The sequence below is a fragment of the Dendrobates tinctorius genome, unplaced genomic scaffold, assembly GCF_039654945.1.
Source record: "Dendrobates tinctorius isolate UK_male_01 unplaced genomic scaffold, ASM3965494v1 ptg000166l, whole genome shotgun sequence".
In the NCBI taxonomy this organism is placed as follows: Eukaryota; Metazoa; Chordata; class Amphibia; order Anura; family Dendrobatidae; genus Dendrobates; species Dendrobates tinctorius.
The window spans coordinates 1203687-1222976 of record NW_027361833.1 but is presented as its reverse complement, the minus strand read 5'-3'; the positions used below and the strand labels follow the sequence as shown (position 1 = coordinate 1222976).

Genomic DNA, 19290 nt, shown 5'->3' with positions numbered 1-19290 from the left:
AAAGTTATCAAAATGTCATATCTATCCCAAAAAAGAATCAGTAAAAACAATATCTCACACAGCAAAAAATAGCCCTCATACAGCTCCATTGACTAAAATATGAAAATGTTACGGGGTGTAAAAAAAAGGGCAACACAAAAATTTATTTATCTTTATTTTTTTAATTTAAATTTCTTACAGCTCGTCATTGCTGTAATTGTACTGAGAATCATATCATATCATATTGCCAGGTCAGTTTTACCACACAATGATATATATAGGATATATAAATATATATATGATGTACAAACTATGTTTGATTTTTTTCTAGTGCGTTTTACAACATGAAACCTGAATTCTGATCAATCTTACTAAAATTTCCTTAGACAATCATTTTGATACTGTAAGTATTTTGCTGCAAACGTGTATTCCAAAATAAGATCTACTATTTTACAGATGTGAAATGGAAGAACAGGATGGAATAAAACAATCTGGGTTTTTTTGTGGCAGCTTTTATGGCAGTCTTCTTGAGCCAACCACAAGAGTGGATGAAAAAGAGGTTAGGCAAATTAGTCTTTTCTTTATACTTTTCTATCTTTTTGCATATATCCCTGTCTAGTTTAAAAAACTGTATGTGTAACTGTAGACAACACACAAACCATCCACTAATGCCATGTTTAGGCAAAGAAAGGGAGGTCAGGAGTTATTTTATGCAAAAATAATTTTATTAATAAAGCAAAGTTGCAAAATCAAACAAATAATACCGTAAACCAAGCAGGTAAAAGGGGAAAATTTCATCACCACTATTATAACCAACTTTAAAAAATATCAAAGAAGTCTATTAATGGACAAAAAAGGGGTATTTGTGCCTAGTAATTTCGGAATAAAGTGCAAATGCTATATAAATTCAAGTGCCAACAACCTAGAAAAAATATGATAAATACATAGTAAAGTGACAGTGCACAAAGAACTATGCTGATGGCAATGAAAGTGCTTATTAGTGCATACAGCTGAGAGTAACAGATACCCTCAAAAATGCCCTAGTCCATGCAACTAAAGTATCAGTGCACAATTATTTTAATCTAATTCGGACCGCATATGAGCATCTATGATGTCCGCAAGGCAAATAAATAATCCAAGAAGTAAAGTGCATAAACCTATAATTGAGTAACCTACATGTGGATGAAAATAGACCCCCGCCTGCTGCATTTTTTCCAAAAAAATTTTTAAACTTACAGTGAGAAGAAAATGAAGGTTCTTAGTGCACAAATTGGTCAATTCATGTAAGCCCATCAACCACAGCAAGGTGACCTTCCCCTGATGGGTCCCTGCTCTACCGTAAAAAGCCACTTCTGGGCCACCAGCCTACAATTTTGGACAAACATGATGAGTGTGACCAACCTGTCAATCACATTCCAAGTGATGCTTCAAATCGCTTGGAATGCACTTGAATTCCGCACGTGAAAAATCGCATGAAAAATGCATGTTTTCCCCGGGAAAACGCATGCGAATTTGCATGCGTTTTTCCCGCGGAAATTTCCGCAGCATTTCTGCAACGTGGATACTTAGGCCTGTTTCACACGTCCGTTTTTCAGATCAGTTGTAATCCGCGTAAATGGCAGAAAACTGATCCGTCGGCGGAATGACAGCAACATGTGGCACCGGGCCATTGTTTTGACGAGTCCGGCAAAGGTTGAAGAGAGAGAGAGAAAATTTTTTTTTACGATCCCGGAATGGCATTACTGGGTTAAAAATTATCCCGGAGCAAAGCTTCCGGGCATGCGCACATGAAAATAGCGGTCTGTCAAGAAGAAAAAATGTTGCAGTGTCCGTCTCATCCGCCCGGGAGCCAGGAAAATTTTGGCGGATCAGTCAAAAAACAGGGGTGATGGACGACCGTCAGTCAAGATTCGCCAATAATGTAAGTCTATGGAGGAAAAAAACGGATCCGCCCCTTTTTGGCCAATAATGTAAGTCTATGGAGGAAAAAAACAGATCCGCCCCTTTTTTGGCGGATGCGTTTTTTCAAAAATTGGCGGATTATGACTGACGCAAAAAAACTGAAGTGTGAAAGAGGCCTTAGCCTCAGTGTGACACACAGCAGCGACCAGGCCCCCGCTGTGAGATGGCCGATCGTCGTGGATCATCCTGGACCATCTTTTGAACGTCTTTCTCCCGCTGGCCATATTCTAGAACACCCGATGCGATAGAATCGGGCCACCATCTAGTATATATATACAGTGCTGTGCAAATTAATTGGGACAAAGCTTTTTTTTTTTTTTTTAAGTAAAATCGTAAGTTGGTTACCAGTCAGTGATTCAAACCAGTTTTAACTGCTTTGAACAGGCACTCACACCTGTTCAAAGCAGTTAAAACTGGTTTGAATCACTGACTGGTAACCAACTTACGATTTTACTTAAAAAAAATGCTTTGTCCCAATTAATTTGCACAGCACTAATATATATATATATATATATATATATATATATATATATATATATATATATATATATATATATTGCTTAAAATACAAAGGAAATGTGTCCTTTTTAACTTTATGCCTCTTGGAGATCATTTCATCTTTAACTTGCTTAACTGTTCACAATAACAGTAATTTTGACCGGGGCTATACATAAATATATATGAAATGCTTAGCTCAGGTACTCACCACTGTAACAGCATCATTCAGCAAGGATTCCCCAAATACTAAGATGTATAATTGTTCATTAACGTGGATGTTTTCAAACACTGCCAGTACAGCCACTGGGTCTACGGCTGAAATTAGGCTGCCAAACAACAGGCATTGTAACAAATTAATGTTTAATAGCCCGAAAGCTTCAATCTGACAAATCCCAAATAAGGATAAACCAATCCCAAAGGCATTCCAAAGAGTACCCACCACGGCATACAAAAATATTGTGCCCACATTGTCAAAGAAGGGGCGGGTGGGGAGGAAATAGCCGGCGTCTAGCACAATTGGAGGTAGGAGATACAGGAAAAAGACATCCGTTTTCATGGCAGGAGGAGACTTTTCATTGACAGCAAATATAATCCCACCAAGGAGAAGTCCAACCAAGATAAGTAGGCAGCTCTCTGGTACTATGGTATGCAGCCGGTGGTAGAGATGGAAACCTGTGTAAAAAGGTGGAAAAAAGGATGTAATGAAATGTAGTGGTGTTAAAATAGAAGCAATCTCAAACACTATGAGCTTTGATTATTTTGTATTCTGCCAATGGAGAGGTTGTCACAATCTGCTGTCTCCATTGAAGGAATGCAGCCTTTGGAAATGGCCCATGTGCTCTATTAACAACCCCATTGGCTCGTGTAGATGACTATATTTTCAGTTGTAGTGCAATCCGACAAAACATTGGACCTCAACTCAGACCAACATTATTCTATGGGCCTGTGCACGTCTTATTTTTTACCTCAGAATGAGTGTGTCTGAAGAAGAAAAAAAAAAAATCACAGCATGTATGATTTGCATCAGTAAATCAGATTGCTCTCGGCCATGCAAGTCAATGAGTCCGTGGAAAAAAAAAAAAAAATCAGACCACACTCCGATGACATACTATTGCAGTCTGATTTTCCCCGACTGACAAAATGGAGAAGATGGAGAATTTTTTTTTTTCATCTTCTCCTATTTGGGAAAATCGGAACATACCATTATCACACTGATTAGAGTCTGATCAGAGTGTGATTAGTGTAACCAGATCGATTTTCTCGGCTAAGAAAAAATATGCTCGTGTGGCCCTAGCCTATTACAGAAATTCAGACTGATGATTTTAAGGTGGCAGATGCCCATTAATGAATTGTGTCACTTAAGGAAGCAACTAGATTGCAATCAACTGCAATTTTGGTGTCACAAAGCAGTATCACATCCCAGTACTGTTCCCCCATATGGTAATATAACTGCATGGGAAGTACTGTATCCTATTACTGTAATTTCTCCTTGTAAGATAAGGTATCTGGCATCACCCTTAACATAGAGGGAATATAATGAACTTCTCTATGGCCATGTTCTCACGTTGAGTATTTGGTGAGTTTTTTACCTCAGTATTTGTAAGCTAAAACCAGGACTGGAACAGACAGAGGAAAAGTATAATAGAAAGACGTCACCACTTCTGGATTTATCACCCACTCCTGGTTTTGGCAAATACTGAGGTAAAAAACCTCACCAATAATCAACATGTGCACATGGCCTTATCAACACGATGGCAGAAACTTCCAGTCACTAAACTTTTAATAGAGATAGCTTTTATATACTTTATGTCCAAGGTGCGACTCACAATGTCTTTTCATTTGCGAGGATAGGAATCTGTGTATTATGCTTAAAGGCAGGAAGTTACAATATGGGTCAGGCTTATGTATGGCCTCCTTGAGGATACACATAATGGTATAGCTACCGTATGTTCTATAGAAGAGGTCTTTACGGCTGAATAAATGTTACAGAGCAGCAAGATGGAGTTCTATATCCAAACATGATAGATCCTTGGACAGATCCTAGCTAAAAAATGTGGTGTAAAGTTTCACCTTTACAACTGAAAAGCTTCAAACAGTATGTTCCCAATGCGTTTTGTTTATCTATGGTTAAATTGCCACGTTTTTACCATATTTTTGAAAAATCGTGAGAAAAAAAATGAGTTGGTTATGCAACTAAGTTTAAGATGAAAAAAACATCTAGTGACATTTCCTAATAGCTTCTTTAAGCGATTGTCCTGTAACAAAGCCTATATCTAAATGTCCTCTGTGGCATATGAATTTCATAGAGGAGTGTACCTAACTTTTAAACCCTATCTATTACCTAGAACAGAGAGCATCTGAAAACAGCAGCTCTCACCTTGTATGCACTTTATTACATGGTCGCCGCTAAATTTATTGAATGCCATGAAGTAATTCATTGATACCAAAGGGGATACCTGTAGGCTTGGACTGGCCCACAGGAGAATCCTTCCGGTGTGAGAGTGAGCCACCACCCTATTATACAAGCAGTACTTGGCACAATATACTTGAATCACTATGTACAGTCAGAGGCAGCATCTTATTCATTTAACAGTTTATTGTTAAAAAAAATTGCGATTGATGCTAATGTCACATTTACATGTAGTTGAAAAGGGGGGCCCTGTAGTTGGATACAGGTGGGCGCTTGGCACCTCCGTCCAACATCGGATACCTATAAGTGCTGACAACCTTCCCTCGTAGTGACAGCTGAGTGAGACCGTGGTGACCACCTGGTTGCTGCTAAAAGAGATGGGAAAGTTCTAAAGGAACAACCCTTTAAAAAAAAAAAAAAAAGTGATTATTTTCTTTCAATATGAGCTGGTTCTTCTAACGTCATCTCACCTACCATGCTGATCTGGTTGAAAGAACAAGAGCCTCCTAAGTCACATTTTACGTACAATTTAAAATGTAATATAATTTGTACAACCTTTGTATGGGAACTAGACAATAATGAATATGAAATTAACATTAACCTTTAACCCTACATAGAATATTAACCTTTAACCCCACTTAGCTATATCCACTATACATAGGACACACTTAACAGCACCCAATGGAAAACTGAAGGCATGCTAATGCATGACCGGGAAGAAATGTTCTGTCTTTACTGTAACATGACATTCCAAACTAGCAAAGTAATCTTAAAACCAGTCCATGATATTATACAACAAGGTCATTTCTTCTTTGGTTTGACACCTCATAAGCATTTAGTAAGAGGGCAGCACATTATTTTCTTATCTGCTTTATCCCTTTCCTAAAATCATACACATTTGGCAACCATGTTTAATGTAAATGTAACCCAACAATGTCCATTAAAGACATAGATACTGTAGGTAATGCATCTGGGGAATAAGAGTGTCCCACACTGTTGGGAGTGCAGTATGTCTTTAGTGGGAGTAGACGATTCCTAAAGTGACGTTCCAACCCAAAACCTAAATGTGACTATACATTTGCCATGCTTAGTCAGCATACCTGGTGTCCTCCATCCTGCTATTGTAGCCTTCCTTTGTCAACTCAGCGACCCCTTCTCCTCTTCTTCAAAATGGCTGCAACAGAGGCATGAGGAGCACTGTGTAAAGTCTAAACTATGTCACCTCTGCCTTTTCATTAGTGTGGAATGGACCAAAACCAATAATAATGATGATCCATATAAATGTACAAAACGGACATGGGAGGAGAAGTTCAGATTTTCCACACCGCTTCTCATACCTCTGGAGGAGCCATTTTGAGAAGAAAATTGGCTGCCAATCTGACAGAGAATGCAGGAGGCAGCAGGATAGAGGGAATCAGGTATGGTGACTATGTAATACCATGGCCGCTGGGGGGTAGCTTGTGCAGCTGCTCCAGTACTCACTGTGCTGGAGGCTGTTTCATCACCTGTATGCTGTTCACTTTGGGGACCCAATTGACTGCAGACAGAGGCTGGAAACAACTCAGCTTTATTCTCTTCAGGGCACAGCACGTCCAATACAGCCACAGGACTCTTTACTTGATAACAGCAATACATCATCTACAGCAGTAAGTCACTTCTTCCTTCACTTCACACATATGCACCACACAGGCAAGCTGACACGTCACAGAGCACGATGAACAAGGAACACTTCCCTTCTTCCAGAGCCCGACTTCAGCCCATGAAGGTACCCGACTTTTCCGTTACAACTCACCACCTTAAGGCACTGTTGCTCCTGTTCGTGTCATAGATTCACAGCTCACTAAACTCTCCACAAAGCTCCCATACTCCAGCTGCTACTCCCACAGAGACTCTTCCATGGACTTCCCTGGCTTGCAATTCTCCAGACACGGGCTGGACTCAATAGACTGGCTTTGGTTGTCACTTCAGCTCTTCCTTGCTAGCTGACTTGACCGACGAGACTCCTTCTTCTGTCTCGCTAGCCTTACAGTCCCCAGTCCCTGACTGCAAGGCCTCCAGCACCACTACGTACTGGCTACTGCTGTAGGCACTCCTCTGTTCTTCACTCTTGTCCTGTCCTGTTCACTACCCCCAGCTCAACTCACTCTAGGAGGGAAATCTATCTCCTTTTCTCCTTATCTAGCCACTCCTCTAAGTTAACCCCTAAGCAGTCTTCTCACTAGTTGAGCTCAGTGCCCCCATCTAGTGGCCCTTTGCTAATACTACACCAAACTATCTAACTAATGTTGTGTGGACGCAAACACACACAACATACATACTGCACACAGAATATACAACAATATCAACATTTGCAGGGCAAAGCCCTTGCCCTCCTTACAACTATACATGTGAAATGTATGTTCATACATAGTTTCAGGAGTGGTGGGTCACAGGAAGTCAGTCACCTTTGAGTTGCCTATCTAAGGCTAGTTTCACATTTGCGTCTTTGTGCGCAGCGCAGCATGTGCAAGTAGAAACGCATGCAAAAATGCATCATATGTTTTTACATGTGTTTGCTTTTTTTATGCGCATTCATTCTCTAGGTGTTAAACCAGAGTCTACACATATTTATTTGTAAAATGCATGCATACGCAAATGCAGGCGTACGCAAGTCCATGCACACTCCTGTGTTCCCATAGACTGTAATGCGTTGTTTTGACGCATTCCGTGCGCAAGCGTACGCATGCGTTTTTTTGACGCTTTTGGGAGGACCCAAAAATGCAACAGGTTGCGTCCGGCGCATAGGACAGACTATGGATAGCTATCACTTTATCTATGATGTTCAAGGTGTAGTATGCACTCAGTTTTAGTCTGGAAGGAGAAAATGTTAAACTTAAACCATAGCGTCTCCATTAAAGTCATCTGAGCACTCATCGCTGCTCTTCCAATCGTGCTCACTGTTCACTTTTTGATATCCCACTCGCCACAGTCATACAGTAAGCAAGACCTCAGTCACCTGAATAATGGGCCTGATTGAAAGAACAGCAGTGCCTGCTCAGTGCTGCACTGCCTCATCACCGCATGACTGGAACCGAACCGGTAAAGCACGATTAATAACATTATTTTCTCCATTAACTGCTGCCTGTAAACTACACCCTGGACATTGCTGAACACATAACAAGCTATGCACTTATATTCTGAGGTGACAAGTTACCTCCATTGTTTAGGTTCACTTATGCCTAAAAATCACCTGAATCCCCAAGTCGGACCTGCTCTTTTTATTTAAAGAGGACCTGTCACTTGTTTTGGCCGCTATAAGATGCGGCCACTGCCTTTCAGGGCTTATGTACAGCATTCTATAATGCTGTAGATAAGCCCCCGGTCCGACCTGAAAGATAAGAAAAATAAGTTTTATTATACTCACTCGGGGGGGTCATAGGGTAATATGTCATGTAATAAGAGTGCCGTATCTACCTCAAAATGTTATCAATGAAAACTACAGCTCGCCACACAAAAAACAAGTCCTCATGCACCTCCATCAACAAAAAAAATATAAATGACACATGTCTTGGGAAAAGAGGTGACAAGCAGCTTTTTATTACAAATTACCATTTTTTTCATTCATTAATTGAAAATAAAATTGCAAGTTTGCTTTCACAGTAATTGTTGCGAAAATTAAGATTTCGTACGGCTATGTTGGCTGAAAAATAAAAAGTTATGGCTCTTGGTAGAAAAGTAGATAATAAATAAAACAAATCGCCCGGCCCTTCACCCCTTTACTACCTTGCCTGTTCTCACCTCCCTGACCAGGCCACATTTTAGAATTCTGACCAGTGTCACTTTATGTGGCAATAACTCTGGAAAGCTTCAATGGACCCCAGTGATGGAGATTTTTTCTTGTGACACACTGTATTTTATATTAGTGATAAATTTGAAATGATATTGTTTTATTAGTGAAAATATTTAATTTGGTGAAAATTTTCCAAATTTAAATTTTTAAACCCTTAAATAAGAGAGATATATCACATAAAATAGTTAATAAATAAAATTTACCTCATGTCTACATCAGCATCATTTTTTAAACAATTTTTTTTGTTAGGACGTTAGAAGGGATAAAAGTTGACCAGCGATCCCTCAATTTTCCAGCTATAGTAAAGAAAATACCCAAAGTGACACCATATTAAAAACTGCAACCTTAAAAGTGTCCAAAACCACATTCAATAAGTTTATTAATCCTTTAGGTGCTTCACAGGAATTAAAGGAATGTGGAAAGAAAAAATGAACATTTTACTTTTTTCAATGAAAAATGTTGCTTTTAGCCCCAAATTTAGCATTTTCACAAGGATAACATGAGAAAATTTGCTGTGCAATTTCTCCTTTGTACGTCAATACCCTACATGTGGTGGAAAACTACTGTTTGGGGCATCGCAAGGCTCAAATGAGAGCCCCTGTTTTGCCCGAACAGTGGAACCCCCAACAAGTGACCCCATTTTGGAAACTAGACCCCTCAGGGAATTTATCTAGCTGTGTGGGGAGTACCTTAAACCCTCAAGTGCGTCACAGAAGTTTATAACGTAGAGCTGTGTAAAAAAACAAAACATTTTCCACAAAAATGATATTTTAGCCCCATATTTTTTTTCACAAGGGACCCTGAAAATTGTTGTGCAATTTCTCCAGAGTATGCTGACACTCCATATGTGGGCGCAAGGCAGGTCTCGGAAAGGTAGGAGCACCACTTGACATTTTGAATTCAAAATAGGCTGGAATCAAGAGCGAGCAGTTGCAGTGCTGCATTAAAAATGACAGCCATATGTCCAAGGTCTGTAAGTACCTGTCGAACTGGACACTGGACGTATGTATACGTCAAAGGTCGCAAAAGGGTTAAAGTCTGTTTATGAGTCGGGATGCCTACTGACAGCACAGGTTTTAAGCCTGGTTCTGACAAGCCTATTTCATGTTTGAGTTACAATTGTGTAGCACATGGACCAATGTTATTGAATAGGGCTGTCCAGATTAGCTTTTTTTTTTTTTACACAGACCAAGTGTCCGTAAAAAAAAATTGCAGCCACTGCACGCTAGTCTCTTCCATTTTCTAGCACGACATTCACTTATTCAACTCTATGGGTGTGGTAAAAATAAACCGGATCCCAAACTAATCAACCATATTGCATCTGATTTTTGTGGATATATTGCAGTTATTAACACCGCAATGTATATGTGGTCTTGCACATTTTTTAACTGTTAATGTATAAAATCAGATGTCAAACAGATGTCGCTCAGATGTAAAAAATGGACATATGGATGACACAGATGTTATACAAATGTAATATGGATGATAATATGGATGAAAAATGGACTATTTTTCATATGTTGGTCTAAACCCGCCTATAGGGTAATACACTGCTCAAAAAAAAAATAAAGGGAACACTTAAACAACAGAATATAACTCCAAGTAAATCAAACTTCTGTGAAATCAAGCTGTCCACTTAGGAAGCAACACTGATTGACAATCAATTTCACATGCTGTTGTGCAAATAGAATAGACAACAGATGGAAATTATTGGCAATTATCAAGACACCCTCAATAAAGGAGTGGTTCTGCAGGTGGGGACCACAGACCACATCTCAGTACCAATGCTTTCTGGCTGATGCTTTGGTCACTTTTGAATGTTGGTTGTGCTTTCACACTCCTGGTAGCATGAGACGTACTCTACAACCCACACAAGTTGCTCAGATAGGGCAGCTCATCCAGGAAGGCACATTAATGCGAGCTGTGGCAAGAAGGTTTGCTGTGTCTCTCAGCGTAGTGTCCAGAGGCTGGAGGCGCTACTAGGAGACAGGCCAGTACACCAGGAGACATGGAAGGGGCCGTAGGAGCAACAACCCAGCAGCAGGACTGCTACCTCAGCCTTTGTGCAAGGAGAAACAGGAGCAGCACTGCCAGAGCCCTGCAAAATGACATACAGAAGGCCACAAATGTGCATGTGTCTGCACAAATGGTTAGAAACCAACTCCATGAGGATGGTCTCAGTGCCTGACGTCCACAGATGGGGTTTGTGCTCATAAGGAACTACACAAGTTGGTATCTTGTCTGCTTGATGGATCCATAAGAGGCAATGACCTGATACCAGAGAGTCCAAGAATAGGGACATTCTACATACTTCTCAAAATCCACAAATCTGGAAATCTAGGGAGGCTGATTATTTCATGTGTGGGCATCTTTACTGAGCAGGTATATGGATGGTTAGAGGGAATTCTTAAACCCCTGGTAAAGGATACACTCAGCTACATTCAGGACACAACTGACCTATTGAATAAACCAACAGCAATAGGTCCTCAACCAGAAGGAACCATCCTGGCCACCATGGATGTGGAATCTTTGTACTCTAATATCCCACACCAGGATGGATTAAATGCCTGCAAGTTCTTCATGGAAAACACATGGACTGATGCAATTTCTGTGATGAAACTCACAAAATTTATTCTCACCCACAATAACTTTGAATTTGACAACAAAATCTATTTACAGCAGACTAGCACAGCTATGGGAAGTATAATGGCTCCACAGTATGCAAATCTTTTCATGGCCAAGCTTGAAAGCGACTTTTGTCCTCATGTCCCATCAGGCCTCTGGCCTACTACTGTTACATTGATGATATTTTAATCATCTGGACGGAGTCTGAGCAACAGCTAAAGACGTTCCACTAACAGTTTAATCAATTTCATTTGACCATCAACTTAACACTCAACTAATCCAGCACTGAAATTAACTTTTTAGACACCACCATTAAGCTAAAGAACAATGAAATAGAGATATCCCTGTATCAGAAGGCAATCGACCATCCAACATACCTTAAATGGGACAGTTTTCATCCAAAACGCATAAAAAACTCTATTGTCTACAGACAGGCCATCAGATACAATCGTATATGTTTCAACCCCATGGATAGAGATGAACACCTTGGTAGCCTCAGAAAGACCTTTTTGAATCATGGCTACCATCCAAGAACAATTGAAAACCAAATTACAAGAGCCACCAGAATATCAAGGAATCACCTGCTACATTACAAAGCTAAAGCTGAAAATAACAGGGTGCCTCTAGTGGTCACCTACAATCCAAATCTGGAGGTGCTAAGGGGAGCTGCATGGAAATTACAACCTTTACTACAAAAAGAAGCCCAATTACAATCCATATTTCCAGACCCCACACTGCTGTGTTTTAGTCAGCCCCCAAATTTAAGCAGCATCATTGTCAGAAACTCCCTGTCCTCCCAAACAGCTGCAGGAACCTTTCCTTGCAACCAGAAAAAAAAAATGAAAAACCTGTCCAAATATAATGACCACAGACAAGATAAAGATCCCCAACTCACATCAGGACTACAAAATCACAGGTACTTTCAGCTGCATCACATCTAATGTGGTGTACTTAATTATTTGTACCAAATGTCCAACTGGGGGTCTGTATGCGGGGGAGACAAAACTGAGAACAAGGATGAATTCTCATCTTCACACAATAAGAGAAATAAGAATGGATCTACCTGTGGCAAAACATTTTTGTATCCCTGGTCATAGCATGATGGACATTAAATTAATTGTATTGGAAGGCAACTTCAAGTCTCAGAGAGACAGAAGAGTCTCTGAGTACAAATTTATGAAAACTTTTGACACACTCAGTGCAGGAATGAATGTGTCACATGGATTTATGTCCTTTTACATCAATTAAGGAATTTGCTCTTCAGACCTTCTGGGGTCATCACAACAGAACCAGACCCCAATCAGAGGGCAATAAAACTTTCACGCTCCTTACCTATGAACTGTTCCAATATTTATGTTTATCCCTCTCCCATAATGACAATTCTGCTTCACATCACTTGACTTAAATATTGCGTTATTTTTGTGCTGTCTTGTGTAAAATTGTGATTCTTCAGATGTTGCATTAGTCAAGCCTGATGAAGAGACCTGAGTAGTCTCGAAAGCTTGCAATTTGTTACCATCTTTTCAGTTAATTCAGAACACATGACACATGCACAGAAAATGAACAGGTCAGTAAGTCCCTGTTCACACCACCCAAGAACTAAGACACAGAAAAAACACACAGTATGACAAACGTGCATAAATACTCTGTTGTAAAATATATGTAACAGTAAGCAGCAAGTGCTTGTAAAAGATGTTAACAAAACCAGGGTATTTTGTTGATACTTTTTTTCCAAAAAAATGTACGCTAAGCCACTCCACCACATCACGGTATACCCTTCTCGGAGCAGTCCTATCTAATATATTTAAAACCTGAACATGTGAACAATACCTTCATGAGCATGGTTCAGAAAGGTGCTGCCCGGTATGGGCTCGCTGGGCAAAATGGCTTTTTATGTGCATGTCCCAAAGGAGAGAGGCGGGCATCTCCCAAAGCTTGCATAAGCGAGAAATCAATAGATTCAGAACACATGACACATGCACAGAAAATGAACAGGTCAGTAAGACCCTGTTCACACCACCCAAGAACTAAGACACAGAAAAAACACACAGTATGACAAACGTGCATAAATACTCTGTTGTAAAATATATGTAACAGTAAGCAGTCTTGTGTAAAATTGTGATTCTTCAGTTGTTATATTAGTCAAGCCTGATGAAGAGACCTGAGTAGTCTCGAAAGTTTGCAATGTGTTACCATCTTTTCAGTTAGCCATTAGAAGGTATCAACCACTGAGGACTCTCAATTCTAAATATTTTTCTATCTACTGGCTAACACGGTACAAAGATATATATCTTTCCTGTATCACAACAGCATGTGAAATTGATTGTCAATCAGTGTTGCTTCCTAAGTGGACAGTTTGATTTCAGAGAAATTTGATTTACTTGGAGTTATATTCTGTTGTTTAAGTGTTCCCTTTATTTTTTTGAGCAGTGTATAAATAAATTAAGTAGTTGCTGCATATCTCTTTTCACCCTAAAGCCACGTTCACGTGTGGAGTATTTGGTCAGTTTTTTACCTCAATATTTGTAAGGCAAAACCAGGAATGGAACAATCAGAGGAAAAGTATAAGGGTATGTGCGGGTTTGATGCAGCGCATTTATGCAGCGTCAAACTCACAGCAGCTTGCTGTGACAGCATAGTGGATGGGATTTCTAGAGATCCCATGTCCACTATGCGTACACAGGCGCCTTCGGATCACCCGCGGACACTAACATGCGGTGTGTCTATCAAGACGGGAGCATGTCAATTTCTCTTGCAGAGACGTCTCTAGCTAGGAGAAATTACATCAATAGAAATGGATTGAATGCGGTGAATCCACACAGTTCAGTGAACACATGCGGATTTACCTGCATTCAATAGAAGGCAGAGCTTTGGACGCAGTGAACATATGCAGAGTCCAAAGAGCTGCTAGTTCCGGATCGTGGTCACCCGAACTAACGGAAATATGTCACCACTTCTGTATTTATCACCCATTCCTGGTTTTGGCTTACAAATACTGGAGGAAAAATCTTACCAAATACTGAGTGTGTGAATGTGGCCTAATATACAAGTTAAGATCACTAAGGACAATGTATATTCATTACTACCACAATATATGTCAACACATGAAAGAAGCCACATCTAAGACCCAGTATAAAGGACCACTTCATCTTAGTCCAGTTACTAGGACTGGTTGTGTCTAGTGATGAGCGAGTATACTCGTTGCTCGGGTTTTCCCGAGCATGCTTGGGTGGTCTCTGAGTATTTTGGTCTGCTCGGAGATTTAGTTTCTGTCACTGCAGCTGCATGATTTGTGTCTGCTGGACAGCCTGAATAAATGTGAGGAATGCTTGTTTGTTAGGGAATCCCCACATGTATTCAGCCTGTCCAGCAGCCGCAAATCATGCAACTGCGTCAACAGAAACTAAATCTCCGAGCACGCCAAAATACTCGGAGGACATCTGAACATGCTCAGGAAAACCATAGCAACGAGCATACTCGCTCATCACTAGTTGTGTCACAACAACACTGTGACCTTTTGATGTATTGTTGTTGTTGGCATATTTGTTCAATATGTGAAATACATCAAAGTATTCTCAACAATATACAATGTCATCTTTATATACGACTGAGATGGAACAGAAAATTACACATTACCATAATGTTCTCCCTGAGCTCCTGCATTATAAATACCACAACTATGTGTCCTCTGAAAGCACCGCCATTACTTGTGGCCAACCACATAGAAATACATTGATGAGGTCCTAGGAACACTACTAGTCCTAATCCAAAAATCTTTGTTGGAGAACTCCTAATTGTTTTTTGTGCGAGTGCCAAATAAATGCAATTAGGAATTCAGTTTTTTTAACTGGATATTATTATACCTCAGCTTCCAAATGAGATGCATATCAATTATTCATTTCTTATAATTTGGCTCCAAATATATGCTGAGCACTAAAAGCCAAAGTATTATCTATTTGCTTAATTATCATATTATAAATGCATACCGTATATTCATATAGACGAATATACGGAATAAAGGAGAAATTGTTCTCATATTATAATCGTTGTCTATCTGATTTCACAGTATCAATTTAAACTGATATATAATTAATGTATTGGTTGATATTAAGGCCTTATTATGGAAGCTGGCAAACTGCGTCAAAGTTCCTTACACTTGCCAGTCCTACTCTGACATGAAAGCCTCAAAAAGAGGAAAAAATCCTCCAAAAAATTCAGATACAAACCAGACAGGCCTAAATGCATCTGCACTAATACAGGATGCAGCGGACCCAAGTAAAATGGCAGCTGCACAGGTGCATAAATACCAAATTAAACAGCCAGCCTACAATCAGGGATTGGCCGTGTGGTACACCAGTGCAGAAGAAATAATCCGCATGTGGCAGTGTTCACACAGGGAATGCAGGGCTTCTGGCTAACAACCTCTTAGTAACACCATATAGGGGGGCTGCCCAGTGCCAACTAGAATGCATCCCGTGTGAACAGAGGTCACAAGTTTGCAGAACCATTTGGGCCCAACTGCATCCTGAAAGAAATATAAAAAGTGCACAAAAAACATATCAATATATAGATATATGTTTTTTGTGCACTTTTTATATTTCTTTCAGGGTGCAGTTGGGCCCAAATGGTTCTGCAAACTTGTGACCTCTGTTCACACGGGATGCATTCTAGTTAGCACTGGGCAGCCCCCCTATATGGTGTTACTAAGAGGTTGTTAGCCAGAAGCTCTGCATTCCCTGTGTGAACACTGCCACATGCGGATTATTTCTTCTGCACTGGTGTACCACACGACCAATCCCTGATTGTAGGCTGGCTGTTTCATTTGGTATTTATGCACCTGTGCAGCTGCCATTTTACTTGGGTCCGCTGCACCCTGTATTAGTGCAGATGCATTTAGGCCTGTCTGGTTTGTATCTGATATATAAATAAGCAAATTATACAGTATCAAATTAAGTGAATGAGTTTGTCACATTAGCCAAAATGCTTAGTGAATCAGAAAGCTGAGCTTCTGAATGAGATGCATCAGGTCTATTGGAAGTTTTGATTGGTGGTGGTCCGGGTCCCAAGAAAGTTAACATGGCCAATTCTTCAAGAAGTTTTCAACGGAATTCTGGCATAAAAAAAAAAAAAAAAAAAAAAAAAAAAAAAAAAAAAATCGAAGTTGCACAAAAAGTTTGCCACTTTTTTCATTTTTACACAACTTGCGGCCTGCACCTCCAACTTTCCAAAAAGTAGATGAAACTTTGGTGGGACAGAGCGTGGCCAAATGTCACAAATGTACGCCTACCCTTGTAGTACGTTTCTGGCGTAGGCGCATGGTAATTGAAAGATGCGTCAATTCTTAAAAGATACTTACCTTTCTTTAAGAATTCAGCGCATCTTACTACAGCTCCACCTTCATTAAAACTGGCATATATTGCTCTGCTCACTCTTGAAAGATCACGTTAGCAGTTCTGTGTTTTATTTCAGCAATCTCTGGACCTGCACCACCACAGAGCAAGACTTTTTACATTTTGCAGTATCATCTACATTTTTTTCCATCTACCCTGTAAAGGTGAGTAGTGAGTTAAATCACAGTGTGGGCTTAATCCCATGATAGGTGTCATTATCGGCTCTATTGTGTGATACACACTGGGCTCAGTCATTGCAGCCTGAAATGGCCAGGCAATAAGGGGGATGCAAGTCCCAGGTAATAAGACCATCTAATTAAAGTGAAGCGCACATTACTGCAAATTTTATGGATTTATTAGAGAACATCCCACCTTTCCATTCCCTTATCTAATCCTACTACTAGATTAAATCCCTTCAAAGTTCCTTTAATATAATGATAATTTGCAGGACTACAGGGAACTCAAGCACAATTTCCATGCAAGACAGCCAAATACAGTTACACCTTAAGCTGTCCTGTAGACTATGAATAGCCACAGTCCCTGAGCTCTGTCATTTCTTTAGGTTAGACTTCAGGGGGCATTTATATTTTGGAATGGAATATTTTGCTTGGCATTGTGAGTACTACTTGTGATCCTTACACACTTTGCACATGGTGAATAGCACTGGATGGTGGATAATATATGCTTATTATTATTATTAATTACTATAGCATCATTTATTCCATGGCACTTTACATGTGAGGAGTGGTATACATAATAAAAACAAGTTCAGTAATCTTAAACAATACAAGTCACGACTGGTACAGGAGGAGAGAAGACCCTGCCTGCGAGGGCTCACAATGATAATATATTATATAATGGCACCAGTTAACCTTGTGACAAATCTAAAATTAAACATGCCATAACGTATTATTATACGATAATATGTGCGCATCCTATCCTAACATTCATGCCTACCAGACAATAATATGTGCATGTCTTATCCTGGCATACATGCCTACCAGCTGCACGGTAAGGAGACTATTTCTTCATAAAGTAGCTTTGTAAATGACAGTCACAATGTCAGATCTGTAATAGGAAGACATCAGATCTACTCACCAATTTTAGCCAACGAAGCCAGCAGAATCCATAGAGTGATCTCAAATGGCACCTGTACATGGGGGTAGTCCAGTGTGAAGACTGACAGCCGGGTCTCTGCAGGGGTCCCCCCATGCTGGGTGCTGGTCTCTAGATTGGAGTCAGAATATGAACTAGTTAACCGGGCGAATGTGATGAGACAGATGGGCAAAGAGTACAGCAAGCGTCGCTTCATGTTGTCTCACTGAATCCGTAATAATAAGCGTACAGATGTGCCCGGCTCACTTTATATGGGAGGGTAAGGTTGGCATTGGCACCATCCCAGGCAATGCCCATTGAATTAGTGACAGCCTCTGGCGTAAAGAACTGATTCACAGAGACCTTGTACTGACTTTGTGCCTTGTCTCTAGGAGTCTCATTGTGGGAACAGGTGCTGACTACATTGCCCGCCCATGAAGGCTGGGACAGCCCAGCAACTCTGCCCTAAGCTCGCCTGCCTCATGGGGACATCCAAACATTTCGTGCAGGTGTCTTTTGACTGATGGTGCTATAGGGTAAATTCCTGTTCACATGGGAGGACAGAAGCCAGTTTCCTGGGCTTAGTAAAGTTTCCTATAAATATTGGCGCGGGGCCACATGCTTCGTGAAGTAATAAAAGTGCAGTTATTCTCCCCCAGGGTTAATTCTGGTGTAAAGTAATACATCAGTGGGTCTCCTGAGATCTCTGATCCGAATTGTGACCATTATGGCAGACAACCTGTCGGGTTTGGTGATGAAATAAAAAATGCTAACGATGTTTCGCCTGATTGGCACCAGATTCTGTAGACTGCTTCTGCATTCATGGCTCATCCGGCACCCTCCACCCCCGGGAAGGACTATGTAAATCACGCTTACCTCACCAGGTGCAAACATGTCATTGGTGCACCCTGTAGGTAAGGGGCCACACATACAGCTCCAAAGCAAGTGGAATTGTGCATTATGATGAGCTATTGGACTGTAAAGAATCCTATATTGTTCTTTCACAGAGGCCCTCTTCTGTCTGTGTCTGCCAGTGCTCAGACCCATTCTATAGTTTAGTCATTGCTCATGCCCCAGCTTCTCAGCACAATCCTCCTAATATGATTTCAGCGAGAACACAGCACGGAGTTGTCACAGCTTCCATTTCGCTCCATAATTCCCGGATACATGATCCATCAGTCTTTCCCGTGCTTCAGGCTGTAGCTCAAGAGTCTTCACAGCTTCCTTCTATAACCAGCCTTCACTCCTGCGCCACCCCCTGAACTTGGTAACCCTTTGCAGTCCTTGCCACATCAAAGCAGCAGGTAGCACAGCACCTGTGTAATGAACATTATGAGACATGGATTTTGAAGCAGATCATCCGCAAAATCTACATAGAAAAGTATTCAAAGAGTGTTTGAAGCAGTTTTTATGTGGATTTTAACCCCTTTACCCCCAAGGGTGGTTTGCACGTTAATGACCACTGTCCCTTTATGAGGTAATAACTCTGGAATGCTTCCATG

At 40.5% G+C, this 19290-nt stretch overlaps 1 protein-coding gene across 2 annotated transcripts in view; it reads right to left on the bottom strand.

Moving 5' to 3' along the window:
• Positions 1 to 19043, bottom strand: part of LOC141053632 (sodium/hydrogen exchanger 2-like) — a 164016-nt gene extending 144973 nt beyond the window's left edge. Inside the window, exons 1-3 of one of the 2 annotated variants that reach the window (XM_073550650.1) lie at positions 18665 to 19043; positions 17792 to 17920; positions 2648 to 3111 (exon numbers count right to left, since the gene is read on the bottom strand). In XM_073550650.1, the coding sequence (XP_073406751.1) occupies positions 2648 to 2995 (348 nt within the window). In that variant the 5' untranslated portion in view covers positions 2996 to 3111; positions 17792 to 17920; positions 18665 to 19043. The other variant, XM_073550649.1, reaches the window with a different exon arrangement.
• Between the last annotated feature and the right edge of the window lie 247 nt (positions 19044 to 19290).